At 37.1% G+C, this 15,359-nt stretch overlaps 1 protein-coding gene across 1 annotated transcript in view; it reads right to left on the reverse strand.

Annotated features, from left to right (window-relative positions):
• Positions 1 to 3,438: 3,438 nt before the first annotated feature.
• LOC140651467 (uncharacterized) overlaps positions 3,439 to 15,359 on the reverse strand; it is a 39,911-nt gene continuing 27,990 nt past the window's right edge. The window contains exons 8-12 of the mRNA XM_072860939.1: positions 10,783 to 10,940; positions 9,467 to 9,509; positions 6,417 to 6,603; positions 4,407 to 4,542; positions 3,439 to 3,664 (exon numbers count right to left, since the gene is read on the reverse strand). Coding sequence (XP_072717040.1) covers positions 3,565 to 3,664; positions 4,407 to 4,542; positions 6,417 to 6,603; positions 9,467 to 9,509; positions 10,783 to 10,940 — 624 coding nt within the window. The 3' untranslated portion in view covers positions 3,439 to 3,564. The remainder of the gene's footprint in view (positions 3,665 to 4,406; positions 4,543 to 6,416; positions 6,604 to 9,466; positions 9,510 to 10,782; positions 10,941 to 15,359) is intronic.

The raw sequence follows: 15,359 nt of genomic DNA on the forward strand, positions 1-15,359 counted from the left end.
TCCTGCCTGTTAAAAGAATCAGAAATGCCTTCCATGCTTAACCACACCTGCCATCTAGTAACTTTAGCACGTTATAGGTGCCAAGTTTGCCCTGGGATAAGTGAAAGGGGTTTTCTTGCTATTGAACAACTGCAATTTCTCCATCAAATCACCTTATCCAGTGCCTTACCCTTTCCCTGCCCAAGAGATCAATTTTTTTTTACTTTCTTCCACAAAAGCCTTACCCAAAACATCTTCAAGCCTTACCCAAAACATCTTCATGGCTTCTCTCTACACTTGGTGCATGGTAATTACATTTACTCTAGTAAAAAAGGTATTTGGATTAGCTGTTCAGGATAGTGAAGGGTAAAGTGAGCAATCTGGGTGTCCTTTTGTTACTCTCTCTCCTACCTTCAGGAGATATTATTGCATGACTAAAGAAATGGCCATCCACTAGAGATAAGAGATGCAGTAGTGCTTTATTACAAAAAATACCATCTGGCTGTGTTATAGAAAGGATGTAGAATTAATCCCACTTTGATTTTTTTTTTTTAAAAGGCATGGCTGCTTTTATGACCATGACAAACATTTGTCCTATAGTCATATGTATGCCAAGCTAAGTGAACTATATCTCATACTAGAAGTATTGTCCAAGAAGTGGTGTGAATACCTGTTAAGAATAACAAGAAAACCAGCTATGGTAACTAGGACTTGCTAATTCGTCTGCTGACAATTTTCATGCTATTGATACACACAGAGGAAAAACCCCAGTATATTTTTCAAAGTGCTCTTGGGCCTGGTAATAATGGGAAGAGATTAAGTGTGTTATGAAAATGACTGGATGGCAGCCTACCTCCTTGGGGGCCATAGCTGCTTCACAGGAGAATGAAAACAGCCCGTAGGCTACTTCGATCTTGTCTCAGATGTATGGAAAAGAACCAGCCTTGGCTCAGAGAAATGTAGCAAGCTTGCCTTTGGCTCCTCCTCAATTTTCCTGGGTTAAAAACTAGATCATTCCAAAGCCTGATAATTTTCTTTAATAATTTAAATTTTTCATAATTTTTCCAAGTTTATGGTAATTTTAGAAAGTTTGTAAGTTTACTACACCTTAGTATTTTTTTTAATTTATTTTGGAAGTATAAAATCTTAGAAGAGAAAGACAAATCATCAAGTCCCTCAAACAAAAAGATTTCAATAAACTCTGCTGATATACTACCCAGTTAAGCCCCAAGAAGTCTGCTATGTAAATACAGAGTTTTACAACAGAAATAAGATTTGATTCTATTTTGTACAGGTGTACACTTGAGGCATTTTTGATACATTTTTGACTTGCGCTAAATGGGAGGAAGTACATACATTTTTAAGTTTACAACACTGAATAAAGCACAAATTGCTACTGTTACACTAATATACTTTGGAAATTACTGCAGTTATGGGGGAAAGTCACTCTAATTTATAAAGCACTTTCTAATGATGAAAATTTAGTGAGACAATAAAAGACCCTATCCTATAACCTTTAATCACATTTGTACAGTTCATTTCTTTTTGCACCTTGCTGTTGAGGTTACTGAAACTTTCATTGCTGTCACTTCTTTGTGCCACATATATGTGTCTTCAAAGGTTTACAAAACCAAGATATTTGGTGATCATGTGATTCTGTCTGAGGATGGCTGCAAGTGCACTTGTTAAAGGGAAAAAAATGTGCCGAGTAAGCTAGTAACAACTGGGTCCCAGAGGGATGTCAGTTCAGAGCGTATGTAAGGAGATTATCATGGGGTGACCAATCCTCTCATGGACCCCACTCTACTCATTTAAATATTTTTTTGTTTGTTTGGTTTTTTTTAATGGGAAGCACATTTGTTCTGTTTCATTTTGTTTGCATTTGATTTACCTATTGCTTGTTTTTCCGCTTCCTAGCTCTGAACTGTCACCCTGAATTGGATAACTGTTCCTTAGGAAATGTTAACAGTTATTAGTCTCAAGTCAACAGCATTTGTACTTGACCCATGTGTGTTATTTTCTCCAATGTGGAAGAGTAAGAAAAATAAGTAATTTATACCTACTTCATTACTTGTTCTCAGAGTTGTAGCAGAAATGTGACTTTCATTTCTTAACACAAAAATTTCAAAATACTAGCAGTAAATGTAGAATATGACTGTGATGACTGCTGGTTTTCAAATATGGTTATACATTTTACCTCAGAGCACAGATTTATACAAAGCAAGCATGTTAACATATTTGAGGTTGGGTGCCTGTTTTCCGAAAATTGCTTACGCTGTTTAACTAACCATTCTTATTTTTGAATTAAATCACTCAAATCACTGTAGCAAACCATTTGCACTGTTTAACAGCTTTCTTTGAAGTATTATTGCTTCAAGTATCAAAAGCTAATGAATCCATCTCCTAAAAAAATACATTTGTGGTGGTTGGGGGAGTTCCACTTGCTTTTAAGCTTTTTATGCCATTTCAATTAATATTTTCCAGGCTAATAATAAAAGCAATCAAGTAGTTGAGGTTCTCGTGTATTCAGATGATCTCAAGGTCTAAGGAGTATGATAAGAACACCAAGTATCACAGGCTTTGTAATAAAATCTTGCAAACTGGCAATTTTTTTGTCTGTATGGGGTGTGTATTCTTTTCCTTTCTGTACTTTGCTGCAGCATTAAATTGTAATTTTCTTAGGATGAGATATTTTTAGCACATGGCTTCAATAAGAAAATGGAACTAACCTTTGTTATTTTACTTGAATTAGTATTTTGGGAAGCTTGGAAACTGAATACCCAGATTTATTCATGGGAGGAATTATGTTAATGTTAGAGAATAATGTCAAACGCTATGTATATGACCAGCTGTAATAACCACAGATGTCTAACCCTGATATCCCTGATGAAGATTTATGATGCTGTCTCTTACTGCTAACTTTGGAGGAAACAGCGTCTTCAATTCTTGAATTGACTTCTCTCCACAAATGTGCTGTGCTGTGATGGCAGATGGCCAAGCTAAAACCACTTTAGAATTAAAATTTATGTTAAGATAAAATGCACAAGAACAAAAGTATTAATCCAAATCATACAAATGTATTCCATTCCCCCAGGCATGCTGTAATGGTATGTAGCTGCTAGCCTTTCAGTCAGCCCAGCCTGTCCCAACCTTAAGGACCGCACCATCTAGAAACTTAAAGGCAAACCCACGTACGAAACTTCTGAATGGAAAAGCAAAAGTCTTTGCAAAGGGTGCATTTGCAATAAAAAGGAGTGCAGATATAAAACATCAGGGAGTACAAAATATACGTCGAAATACAATGCTTCCTCTTTTGCCTGCATCAGATAAATGTTGATGTCCGTTCACTGCTGTAAAACAGACTTTAAGCATGGTCTGAGTTGATGTAGAAACACAAAATAAAGACAGCCACAAAGAAGGCAACATTGCTTTACATTTATTTACTAATGCTTACAAAAGATGTGAATGTATAGCAATGCTAAGATTACCTGCTGCTAGAGCATCTTTTGAGATTAATCATAAGACATAGCATGGAATTTTTAATGGAAAACAGAAATTGAGAGGGAAAAAAAAAAAGCTTTCTTCTTACATCCTTGTCTCCTCCAGTGGTCTGTTCATGAAATCTTGGATTGCCTGGTGTAGGGGTAACCATTTATTAATTGAAGCTTTCAAAGCTGTAATCCACCTAGAAGAAACGAAAGACTAACAACTCTCTCTGATCAAATGTTACGCATGCATATTTATATTCTTTGAAACGTGCCTTTTATAAATAGAGTTCGTACAGCTGTGTTACTATGTATGCTGACAGTAAGTGGACTGGAGAGAGGCAGGAGATGGAGGAGTTGACTATAACAGCAACATATCTTAACACCAATTTCCAACATACTGAAAAGTGTTGTCCTTTGTTCATTAAACAAAAAACTCAAATCCTGTAATTAGTAGGCTTTAGACAAGAAGAACTCCAACTGACAGCCATGGAATTTGGCTGGATTATGATGAGGGAATTCACCTTCAGAACTTTCATAGGCCAATTTTCTTTTTTAATTCTAATGGTCATTGTTGGAAGTAAATAATTCTTGGCAATGAGGAGGATATACTTTCCATTATCTCTAATGAGAGGTACCATAGCTTTTCTTTTAGTGTAATCACCCACACATCATTGTGAAAGGCACCTTATCCAGCTTTCTTTCTGAACCTCTGCAAGCCAGCTTTGCTGTAGTTCCAGCATTGACAATAGCAGAACTGATGTCTCACATGTGCCAGCATGTTATACTGCAGTTTGACTAAAGCTACCATTAAAGGGAAATCTGGGGGAACAAGTGAAAACAGAATGAAAAGTTGTCACTAGATCTTCCCAAGCTACAGTGTTTCCACTTTCCTAAAGTCTGGCAAATAAAATTGAAAAAAAAAAAAAAAGTTTGGTTTACCTTTTGTTTTCATTTACATTCTCTGCACATAAGTAGAAAGTTTTAAATTCTTCAGATGGAGGTTTGAGTTCAATTACAGATCTCTTGGAGCCTAGGGACTGCTCACTCACAATATACCCCTGTAGGTAAAGGCCACCTGGACAGAATAAAGTAACATGCATCATATATTTTGCAGATACCATTTATGAATTACTGCCAATTACAAGCATACCAACAATTCTTGCAAGTTGGATTTTCAGATGCCTTGTGTTGGGTGCTTCAACAGAGTTGTACAGAATTTGCATGTAAAATATTTAAAAATATTAAAGTTCAGGGTTTTTTTCTGAAAATTGATTTGAAAATAGTGTAAAACACACTTCCTGTCCAGCAAATGATCAGCAGTATAGTTTTATTTAGCTTTTCATTAAATAAGAAGTGGGAAAATATTTTTTCTAGCTTTTGATGTTCTTTGTCTTTCCTTTAAAAACTAAAGGAACATGAATTTCAACATAAAAAAAATCCTAGAGTCAGCATTGGTTCCCCTTGCTGCCATTAGTAACTGGAATGTCTTTGCAGGTCACAGCAAAGCTGTGAAGGAAAGGCTCTAGACAGAATTTGGTCTTCACGATATTTTCATTTTAGCTGTTTGTTTGTTTTCCCAGACATCACTTCACTGCAACAATGTATATGTTCACTTTACACATACATGGTGAATAGCCAAAAAGACCTGCAGAGCTGATTAACTGCAGCTGAATGTTCCTGTTATTGTCTTCAGGGTCTGCATTTTTTTTTTGGCTCCCACATTCAGCGACAAGAACATCAAATTAATGTTATAGCACTGAGAATGATATGGGGGAGTGAGAATCTGTAGTGAAATTGGAAAAAAAAATAGTTGCAATAACAAGAGAGAAAACACTAACATATGGAAGAATTTGCATGTAGTAGAATATTTAAACACCAAAGTGACATATTTAGCAGTAGGAGCATAGGCTTGGGTGTCATAAACACATAATAATTTTTGCCTTTACACTAATTCATTGCTTAGCTCTGGGCAAGCCTTAGCTTCAGTTTCATGTAGAGAGGAAATCACTGGTTGTTTCTTATGTATGGCCTTTGGCAGATGAGAAGTGCCATGTAAATGGTATAGACTATAAAGTGGAATGCCTTTTGCCGGATCATGTAGCAAACAGCATAAACTCTAAGAAAACAGTTTTCCCTTTCATCTGAAAGCTGGCTAGTAAGCAAAAGTACAACAGAGTTTTCTTTCTGATTCTTCTGACTGCCAGCTTCCTTAGCACAGGGAGAGTGCATTTGCAGGTCCTGACCCATCCCCTCTCCCTGGGGCACCTCTTGGTTTTTTTTAATACCGACTTTCATAGAGTTGTGCTTGCAGGCTCTCCTCAGTGCCTGAAACTCAGCTCCTCTACTTGCAGTTGACCCCAGTAGCCTCAAGTTGCTGCCTTCAGAGAGTGGCCAGACACCCTCTTTTGGTGTGGGGAGAGCCTGCTAGATGGCAGCTTTAGCTGCAAATGACCTGGGCCACACCCTGGAGCAGCAACCTCTGCTGGAGAAGGGTGGGCTAGCTTTGCCAAGGCTATGTGAAAACCCAGTAGTGGCAGAGAAACCAGTCCGAGTTTATGATGTCCCTCCCTCCCAGTATTCTACCTAACATGTGGGAGTCAACAGTTTTCATCACACTGCCATCAGTGGGACTGGCTCAAGCCACTGCGAAGTGCTTTGGAAGGGTGGCTCTTGTTGCTTATACTTGCTCCTGAAGTAATGTGCACAGATCCTGACTAGCTCCATTCCAGAAAGAAAAATTCAGACCGTGGGAGGAAAAGGAAAGAAGATGGCGGGGAATGAGGTGGCTATTTTATGAAAAGAGACAGTTTGGTCTTCCTTCACTCACCTTCACAGAACAGAGTGAGTTTTCTGGTAAGAAACTCTCATTAATGGTAAAAGTTCTATTTGGAAACTTCAGTGAAACATTTCTGCTTTAACCATCAATTAAAATTCAGCAGCCATCCGTACCTTGGGCAGGTGTAGAGCGGAGAGTGGCATAAAAATACAAACAGCCATCCTTCAGAATGCAGTAGTGCTGAATCCAGATGTCTTTGCTTCTGTCCAGCTGGTGGAGGAGGCCCAGGCACTCTGGATTTTTGATAGCCAAGGGTGGAAGTGCCGTGTTATGCAGTGTGACATCTACCCACACGTGGTTCTGTAAAGTAAGCATGTAATGAAAAGTTCTGATAAGAAATTAAGGAGGACCTGCTAGTATGAAAAGACACAAGTGCTAGTCCCCTGCTAGGAAATTAGCTTTTGTTGTGAAAATAATTTGAAAAGTCAACACTGAAAATGCAATTAGAAAACCGACATTTGGTGGCAAACAGTGACCAACTTCTACCTTCTTCTTACAATAATTCATCTTTTCTGGATCTATTTTGTTTTTCAGTACAAGTTTTGCTGACAGAAACAGGATTATTTCAAAGCTGTATGAAGAAGCTTTTTTTAAAAAATTGTCTTGCTGATTGCCTGACTTCAGCAGTCTTTACGGTGTGTAACCTGGCAAAACAAGGTTCACCATCTACCCTCTGGGTTCCAGAGAAAATGTGGTGGTGTCTGAGGCCAGAATACAGCACTCAGACTTGGATGGAAGCACTGCCACACACAAAATGTTTATGGATGCCTTCCCATCCCTTTCTGGAAAACAGTCTTTTTCATTACTAAAATTATCCTGTTGTCATTTACTGGTGAAGAAAAAAACTCAGCCCATGACACACTGCCATTGTATAGGCCATTTGTATGATAACAGAATCCAAAAAGAAAATCAGGAAAAAATAAACTGTTGTTTAATAAGACCAAGTTGTCTAATGTGAGATTAAAGCATTTCTTCTTTTCCTTTAAATCTGAGAGATGTTAGGAACTCAGCCTCTCCTAGCGTGTTTTGCTTACCTGGAACATTTATTTTGAATTCTACATCAACCAGTGTTATTGCCATCTGAAATCCATGGTAAGAATGTGTGCAATATCAATAGCATCCTGATTGTTTCCACTGGGGTTTTCTTTTGCATTTATTTATGATATTTCTTTAGTATCCTTGACAAGGCAATGATGGAAAAAAGACCTGGCACAGTATAGCTACCTGTATTCTTTGTTATGAATGGGGAACGTGCTCAGTCTTATTGCAGCAAAGTGCAGAACAGGACTTCAGTAATACAACATGTATTCATAAAATAGTTATCCTTGTAGGTTCACTAAGACAACATTGTGTCAGTATATTGGTCTGTTAAATCATTGTGTTGTGAGCCTTTCTGTAACACACTAGCTATTGCAAAAAGTCAGTAACAAACAGTATAGCAAACAAAAAAGAAGGAAAATATAAGCTTTTTCTATTCAACTAAATGGACAGTCCAGTTAGAAGGAAGGAACAGATATAGTGTTCATTAAGAACAGAGGTTAGGCAATGAAAACGACATATTAAATAAAACATTTCTTTCAGAGAAGGATATTGTTTGCTCAAAGACAAAACTAAAAAAGATAAAGCAGTCAAAAATAAGATGCAGTAGCACAAAGGAGCCAACTTACTGTGTTGTTAATGGGTGAATGCATGAGAGATCTTTCTGTACATATAATGTTGGAACTTTTTATCCAACAAGTTATTTTTGTATGTTACACTAAAGAATGACTCTTTTGATAGGTTCTTTTGTGTAGGTGTGCCTTTATCCTCCTTTTTGGCTCAGGCTATTTTTTGTTTCTTTTGGCTAGAGTACACACTTTAAATTGTTTGATTTATTTTTGCTGTTTTTAAGTATGTGGATTCCTTTGTATTCTTTTAAAAAACACTGCCAGGTACTTGGAAACAAATTTGGTTTTGCACTTACAATCTCATCTGAAAGCTGAAGCCAAAAGAAATATATGTTTGATCAATTTCATTTCAGTGGAAAAGGAATTAAAGTAACAATAAACACCTCCTTTCACTGTTCGGAAACCCATGACTAAAGCACACCTCTAAAGGAGTCACTCATGTGCCCTGGGTTGAGAGAAGGAGGAAAGTAAATGTCTTTTTTCTTTCTTTCTTTCTTTTTTCACTGCATTAATGCAGGTTATAATTTGTACCTTGCAATTTTCTTATTTTGTTTATTGATGATTTCAATTCATCTGCAAAAAAGGTAGACTTTGATACTCTGCATTTGAGCCTCACATTCTTTCTGCTAAAACCCAAGCTGGTTCAGTAGCTAAACCTTTTTAAAAAAAGATTTTACAGATGAACACCATATTTTTATAAAGGTGGTCTGCCCATAGGAGGAAAGAATAAGAATCATGGGGCCAGGAAAAGGTAGGCTAAAGTGGCTTTGACCCCATCCTTCCAACCCTGGAAGTATTAAAATTAGCTTTGCAGTTCCCTGTTCAGGGGTCAGCCAGGCACATTAATACTAAATTATGTTGGGCTGAGCAAGGTATCTCTGTAGCAGCTCAAGATCAATTATGGCTATGTTTCTCGCAGCCATAGGCGCCAGCAGAGAGTATAGCTGTATAAAGAGAGAGAGAGATAAGTCAAAGTTTATAAGCTAACTTATCTTTCTTAATGTCTGAAAATACAGAAAAGAAGAACTCAGCACACACCTCCGCTTCCCCCCGTATTCTGTTGGAAAAAGCAGGTAGCTTGCAACCAAGGTATACTTGCAGGGAATACTTAGGAAGATATAGCCCTTCTCTCCCTTTACTCCAAATAGTATTACCTAGGGCAGACTATGTGGTTGTGAGAGTCGTCTCTCCCCTTCCTCCCTTCCTACCACCCTCATTTTAAGTTATGTTTCTGAATCAGCTTAAAGCTGCTGATATCTGGAAAGGGAGCATTTTGATTCATTCCAGTATATGGCAGCAAAGCATATCTGCTGAGTCACAATAATGTCTGTATATGGCTTTTAGATTGGAGCTGATTCACATCCCAGCAGCCCAGAACAAAAGTATGCAGCTTCCATGTTGCTGTCTGCACCTGACCATGTACAAATACATCTACTGTCTCTCAGTCTTCCACACAACCTGCTATACACGTGCTTCTCATGTAAATAAAGAATTACCTGATGGACAGGATGCACTGCTTTATCCATAGCCTCCAGCCACCTATAATACGACAAAAAATGAGAATAGCTTAGTTAGGTAAAGCAAAATAAATGTGCTTCACTGCCTCTTTTAACTTGCTGACATAGACAGCATCTGAAGCGATGTGCAATTTTCAGGACACATTCAAAGCTTCAAGATAGAAAAGTAGAGGATTAAATCTAAATAAACATTGCTAACTCACAAAAATAAGTCTCAAAGCTTGCTGTGTAACACATTGTAATTGATTAAGACAATATTGCAGACAAGGGAATCTATGCATTTTGAATATAGTTCAACATCTCAGGCTAAACGATCACTCTTCTTGTGTCTTTGTTATAATGCAGATAAGGAATTTGTGGGAAACGTAAAGAATCCTGAAATTGGAGACTACAGAATAAAGCAAACTATTTGTTGGCAAAGTTATTCTTTTTGTGCTAGGGATGGTACAGAATTTGGAAATGGAAAATGCTCTGATATTACAATGGCGGGTGCTACGTTAAGTAGTAAGATGTTATAAAAAGATGGGTGGATGAATACCAAATGTCATCCTACTTAATAGCTTTATATTTTTGATAATTCACAATAAAACAAAGAGGAAAATAAGATTAGATTTTAGTACATTTTGAAATTAAAGCCTAAAAAGTTGTTACTTGTGTTTTGCATGACTTAGTCTCTGTTTTGTCAGCTACAGTCTTTGGGAAATGCAAAAAGAATATTTTTTAAGTCTAACTCTGAGTCAAACCCAAACTCATTGCCTCTTATGAGAATGAATATGCTTTTGTGGCATGCTTGCATTTTAAAATACTAAAATGATAATATGACAGAATGTCAGAAAAAAGAAATGGAAGATGGGATTGTATTTATTACTAGCACTGTCCTTGTTGGGCAGAAGAGAGATCATTAATGTGAAATGACCAATAAGCAAGTTTACACACACAGGAAGATTTACAGTTCCATTTGAATATAGCAGTGGGGGAGAAGGCATGAGAATATGGGTGAAGATTTTTTTCTGGAGATAAATCAAGAACTCAGGGGGATCTTGAGCAAAACACGAATACTAAAGACTTTATGAAAAGAAAATTCTCATCAAAAAAACTATGAAGCTGAAAAATAATTTTTGAAACTTCTGCAAATGAAAATTAGAAACACCACCTTCCCATAGTAGCTGACAGATTGTTGGTTTTTTTTTTTCAACTGATCAAGGCATGTATTGTTAACATCCTCCAAATATTCAGACTGCCTCTCCCCAAACTGGAGTAACAAAACTGTCCCTGTAAAATGAAAGATCACTTACCTCTTCATTTCTTGGTTGGAAGTTGCACAGAAGTAGAAAATTCTGTTTCCACTTTGAGGTATGCATTTAAAAACAAATGGTTTACCCAGACTGGTGTCAACACCGATTTCTGCTCCTTCCAGCTTTGTTACTTCCAGGGGTCTGCATTTCCCTTCATCCTACAATTAGAGAGAAAGAGTGCCAAAGTTCAGAACTAATATGAAACTGATCCCTGTGAGATGGGGATCAGGGAATACTCAAAGTTGTACAAGTTGGTGATAAGCTCTTACGCTTTTGAAACTATTCTAATTATATGGTTTAATGATCAGCAGCTGCAGAAAATACAGTGCAGTCACAAAAGATAAACTAGGCAAACACCCTCTAAATTTGCAGCTCTATTTTTACTCTCTTAATTGTTTTTGGTCCATCAGAAGTCGTATCTGCATGTGGAAACCTTGCTAGGTATTTGGAAATATTCCAATTTTTGAGGGTGCAGCTGAGCAAGAATGGGATTTTCAAAGTGCACCAAAGAATTTAGGAGCATGAGTCTCTTTATGAAGCAATGCCACTTGCAGTCTGGGTTTATGCTGAAAACCTCACCTTATATGTGCAGATAGAGGGAACAAAGGCTTACATTCGGAAAACAGTGAGCATAATTTCAAAGGCTGGATTTCAGTTCCTTTGCAAAGTTGCCCCTAATATCAGTATGTTTGTAACCCTTCCCATTCATTTCAGACAACTTTCAATGGAAAGCATTTCAAAACCTTTTGTACTGTATTGCTCCAAGCTCTTTGAGACTGAAGGGTATTGTTAGTGTCTTTCTCTGTGGTTAGTTATAAGAAGCCATTAAGCTCCTTAATGTAAGTATGCAGGTGAAGCAGTTCCTCCCCCCACTTTCCCACCCCAGCTCTGCTCAAGTCTTAACTCAAAACAAAGGTGCACACATCTAGACTGTGAACTCTAGCTGTGTTTCAAACAATATTCTTAGCCCCCTTGCTTTGAAGAGCTATGACTAGAGCTCTAACAATTGCATTAACTTTGGCAGCAATAAAGTTAAAAACATGAGTTAATGCTGGGACATATGAAGAGCATTAGTGCTGTTTGCAAAATACACAAATGGTGGAGCCTCATAGAATAAAATCAATTGATTATTAGGAGTTAATTAAATGTTGTCAGTAGGAGCTGAATTGTAAATGCCCCATATAATTTTTTATTAGCCTAAAAATAAACATACATATCCTTCCATGAACAAAGTATGCACCTGTGGGTATTAGTTAAATACTTGCTTGTACGCTCATTGGCACATGTAATTATCCCTTTGTAACACATGAATTTTTTGTAGTGATAAAATAACCCCTAATACTGAAAAAGCCTAAATAAACATTCATGAATGCATTTCCTAGATTCTTCTGCTTGTTTTTTCTTTTTTTTTTAAATGCAATATGAAAGTCAGTACAGAAGATGAAGGCAATCCTGAAAGTTGTCAGTGTTGTGTGATCTACTTTACTTATGATGCCTTCAGACACAAAACTACATTGCTAAGACAGCATAACCAAAACATGTATTCAGGCTCCAAATCTCATTCCTAATGTAAATAATAGTAAGTCCTAGGTTGATGAATTGTTATTCAGCAGGATCCTGTTAATGGTCTGGGTTCTCCTGACTGTCCTAGCCTGAAGGCAACAGTCACTGCAGATACTGACATGGCCCTGTGACCACTATTATTGCACATCCCTATAAACTCCTTTTCTAAACACTTTCTGTGCTGTCTAGAATGAATTCAGATAGAACTCTGTGGTATCAAGAATGATTTATGTCCACTTCATTCCAAATGAATACATCTAGGAAAGGAATAAGATGGAGTTGAGGCATTCAAAGTGAGACCAAATGTCCTTCATTGACTAATAGAAAGCCATGCTCCCCTAATTCTGATAAGCCAGATATAAAGGGCATTTATTTTCACTCATGTGGCTTTCATGAATAATATATTGAGAGCATTCCTTTGGCAAATAGCCCTTTGTTACAAAAAATGCCAAAGATATATTGCTGAAAAAATAATTATAAAAGTCATTTCTTATGCCTGTGACTGGAGAGTAACCCACTGATGATACTGCCACTATGGAACCTAATATAACTATGTGATGCTGCTTGAGTTGATGATATGTAGCGCACAGATTTTAAATGAACTAACTCAGATTTTTGCTACTACTGTTCCATTCTGCACTTAAGTAAAAAAGATTTTTTTGTTCTCTCAAGGTTGCTATCAGCTCTTTCATGGATTCCTGGCAGTCTGCAGTATCTAACATGGATGGAGTCCTCTGGGTAGAGGGCAGAAAGCATATGCTGCTTTGGTAAATGCTATTCTAAGAATAATAGAAACATCTGAAGTAGCCCTTCCCTTGCTGCTAGTTTTTGTAAGATGACCTGAGTTTTAGAGGAAATGTTTCTGCAAAAACATGAAAATATTAAACCATGTATAACTATGAGACTGAAATAAGGGAGAAATAAGAATAGAAAAGTAGACATCTCCTTCCTTTATTGTGTTAGATGGTCATTAAGGTAGTGTATGTAGCCTGGGGGGTTCACCAATCAGCCCTATCTAATTTGGTGTAAATACTTGCAGAAAATTAGCATTTCCTGAATAATTCACTGTGTTCAAAGAATTTTGTTTGAGCAGAGTTATATTTGCTATTCTAGTTAGGCTTCTTTTTCTATTAGAAAGGAGAAGCTGAAAAGACATATGAACATTTCATACTATTTGCAGTGAAAGAAATAAAAATCAACAACAGGAATAACTATGAAAAAAGATTAAAATTAAGCTACACAAGAGACTGCAAGTACTAGGAAATGGAATAAAAGTAACTTTACAGAAAACTAACTTTAAGTTAGTTTTTAAAGTTAGTTTTAAAAGTAACTTTAAGATCAAATCCTAGAAGAAATAATAGAAAAAAATCTAAAACACAGTGTGAAAACTGAGCAGGGCTAGAAAGCAGAAATGAAAGACTCACTAGCTCAGGAGGCTGGCAGTGGAAAGTGTAAGAAGGCAGTTGCCCCTAGGTCACTGGTTCAGATTGGTTTCAGGTCAGTAGTGGCATGACGAAATTTTTGACTGTCTTTCAAAAATGTCTTTCTGGATGTGCTCCTGTGTTCTTAAACTAGACATCTCTTAAATGAGACAGGAAAATGAACTCTTTTTTTCTTTTTGCTTCTTATTTCTCATTTGCCTAACTTTCTCCATCACAGCTGACATGGCCACGACTCTCCCTGGCACTCAAGCTTGCAGCATTTTCACCATCTGTTATTTTATGTTTTTCTCTGACCAGCTTCTCCCTGAGGTCTGGTGCTGCTTGCTTAGTAGTATCTCTAAAATCTTCCCTTCCCTATCTCTTTTTTTTAAATCACTGTGCTTTGTGGTGGGCTCATTGTTCAGATATTTAGGAAACTGTAGCTAGAGCCTGTTTCCTGCTTGCCTTTATTCTTTGAGCTGGGCACACTGGTGCAGAGGAGAGACTAAGGCTTTTACGTCTTTTTCCCCTACATCTTTTTCCTTTCTCCTTGAAGAAAGGACTTGCATATGCCAGTGAACAGAGAGCTCTAGACTCCACAACTGTTTATGTGACATTTTTCACCAGTAGAGCTAAATTTATCTAGTTTTTAATTTTGTTTTGCTTTAAACAATTTACATCTGAACTAGAGAGAGTAGAAACATACTGAAGAGCAAGACAACAAGGGAAAAAGATGTAAAAGCTCCTCTGATTCAAAGACCCTAATTATCCTACACCTAACTTTACTGGCTGTCAGACGAAGTACAATCAGGTGGTCTTGCGATACAATGAATTCCAGCTGGTTCTTTTGTTGAGGTTGAGTCATTTGCTGCAATTAATTGCACAAAAGGTAATGAACAGTTTGCAGGACCACACCTCACAGGAAGAACTATTGATTGGGTTACAATTTTGAACAACTAGAATCAGGTCAAATAATATATCTGATTATGACTCTTTCTGTGGGTCAGGATATGCAATCTGTTAGTAGTCAAAAATTAACTTCTGTATCATATCAGCCAGTGTTATTTATAATTTATTAATAGAAATAATACAGTGGAAGTATTGGGAACCTTGGATTCAGCAGCTCCTTAAATGTAAATTGAAAAATATATCCTGGAACCATGGGAGTCATGGAAAATGTAGAGAAGAAATCAGATTATATACCAGTTCTAAATAATGTGGCAGCTCCCAGACCATGATGATAAAGCTCCAAGCAAGAATGAAGAACAAATAGAAGCGGTATCTTTATGAGCAATGGCTCAGACCTAGATCTATTTATAGCTAAGCCTTTTATATAAAGTGCTTAGGCTTAGCCATGAACGCACAGGCCTGCTCAAGTGAACGAATGACTGAATGTTTGTCATAGATTGAAATGATGTGAAGGGTCCACGCATGGCAGGCAAGGGATTTCTTTCTTGCTATAATAATTGGACTCTGTATATACCACAGAAATTAAGATAATTTAAAGGCATTTTTTCTTCTGTTCTATTCTACTGGGAACAGTCTTAAGGGTGCACACAAGCAACCAGAAGCATGTACTGTAGTGTATGAGTA

This window comes from Ciconia boyciana, chromosome 4 (assembly GCF_034638445.1).
Source record: "Ciconia boyciana chromosome 4, ASM3463844v1, whole genome shotgun sequence".
NCBI classification, from domain to species: Eukaryota; Metazoa; Chordata; class Aves; order Ciconiiformes; family Ciconiidae; genus Ciconia; species Ciconia boyciana.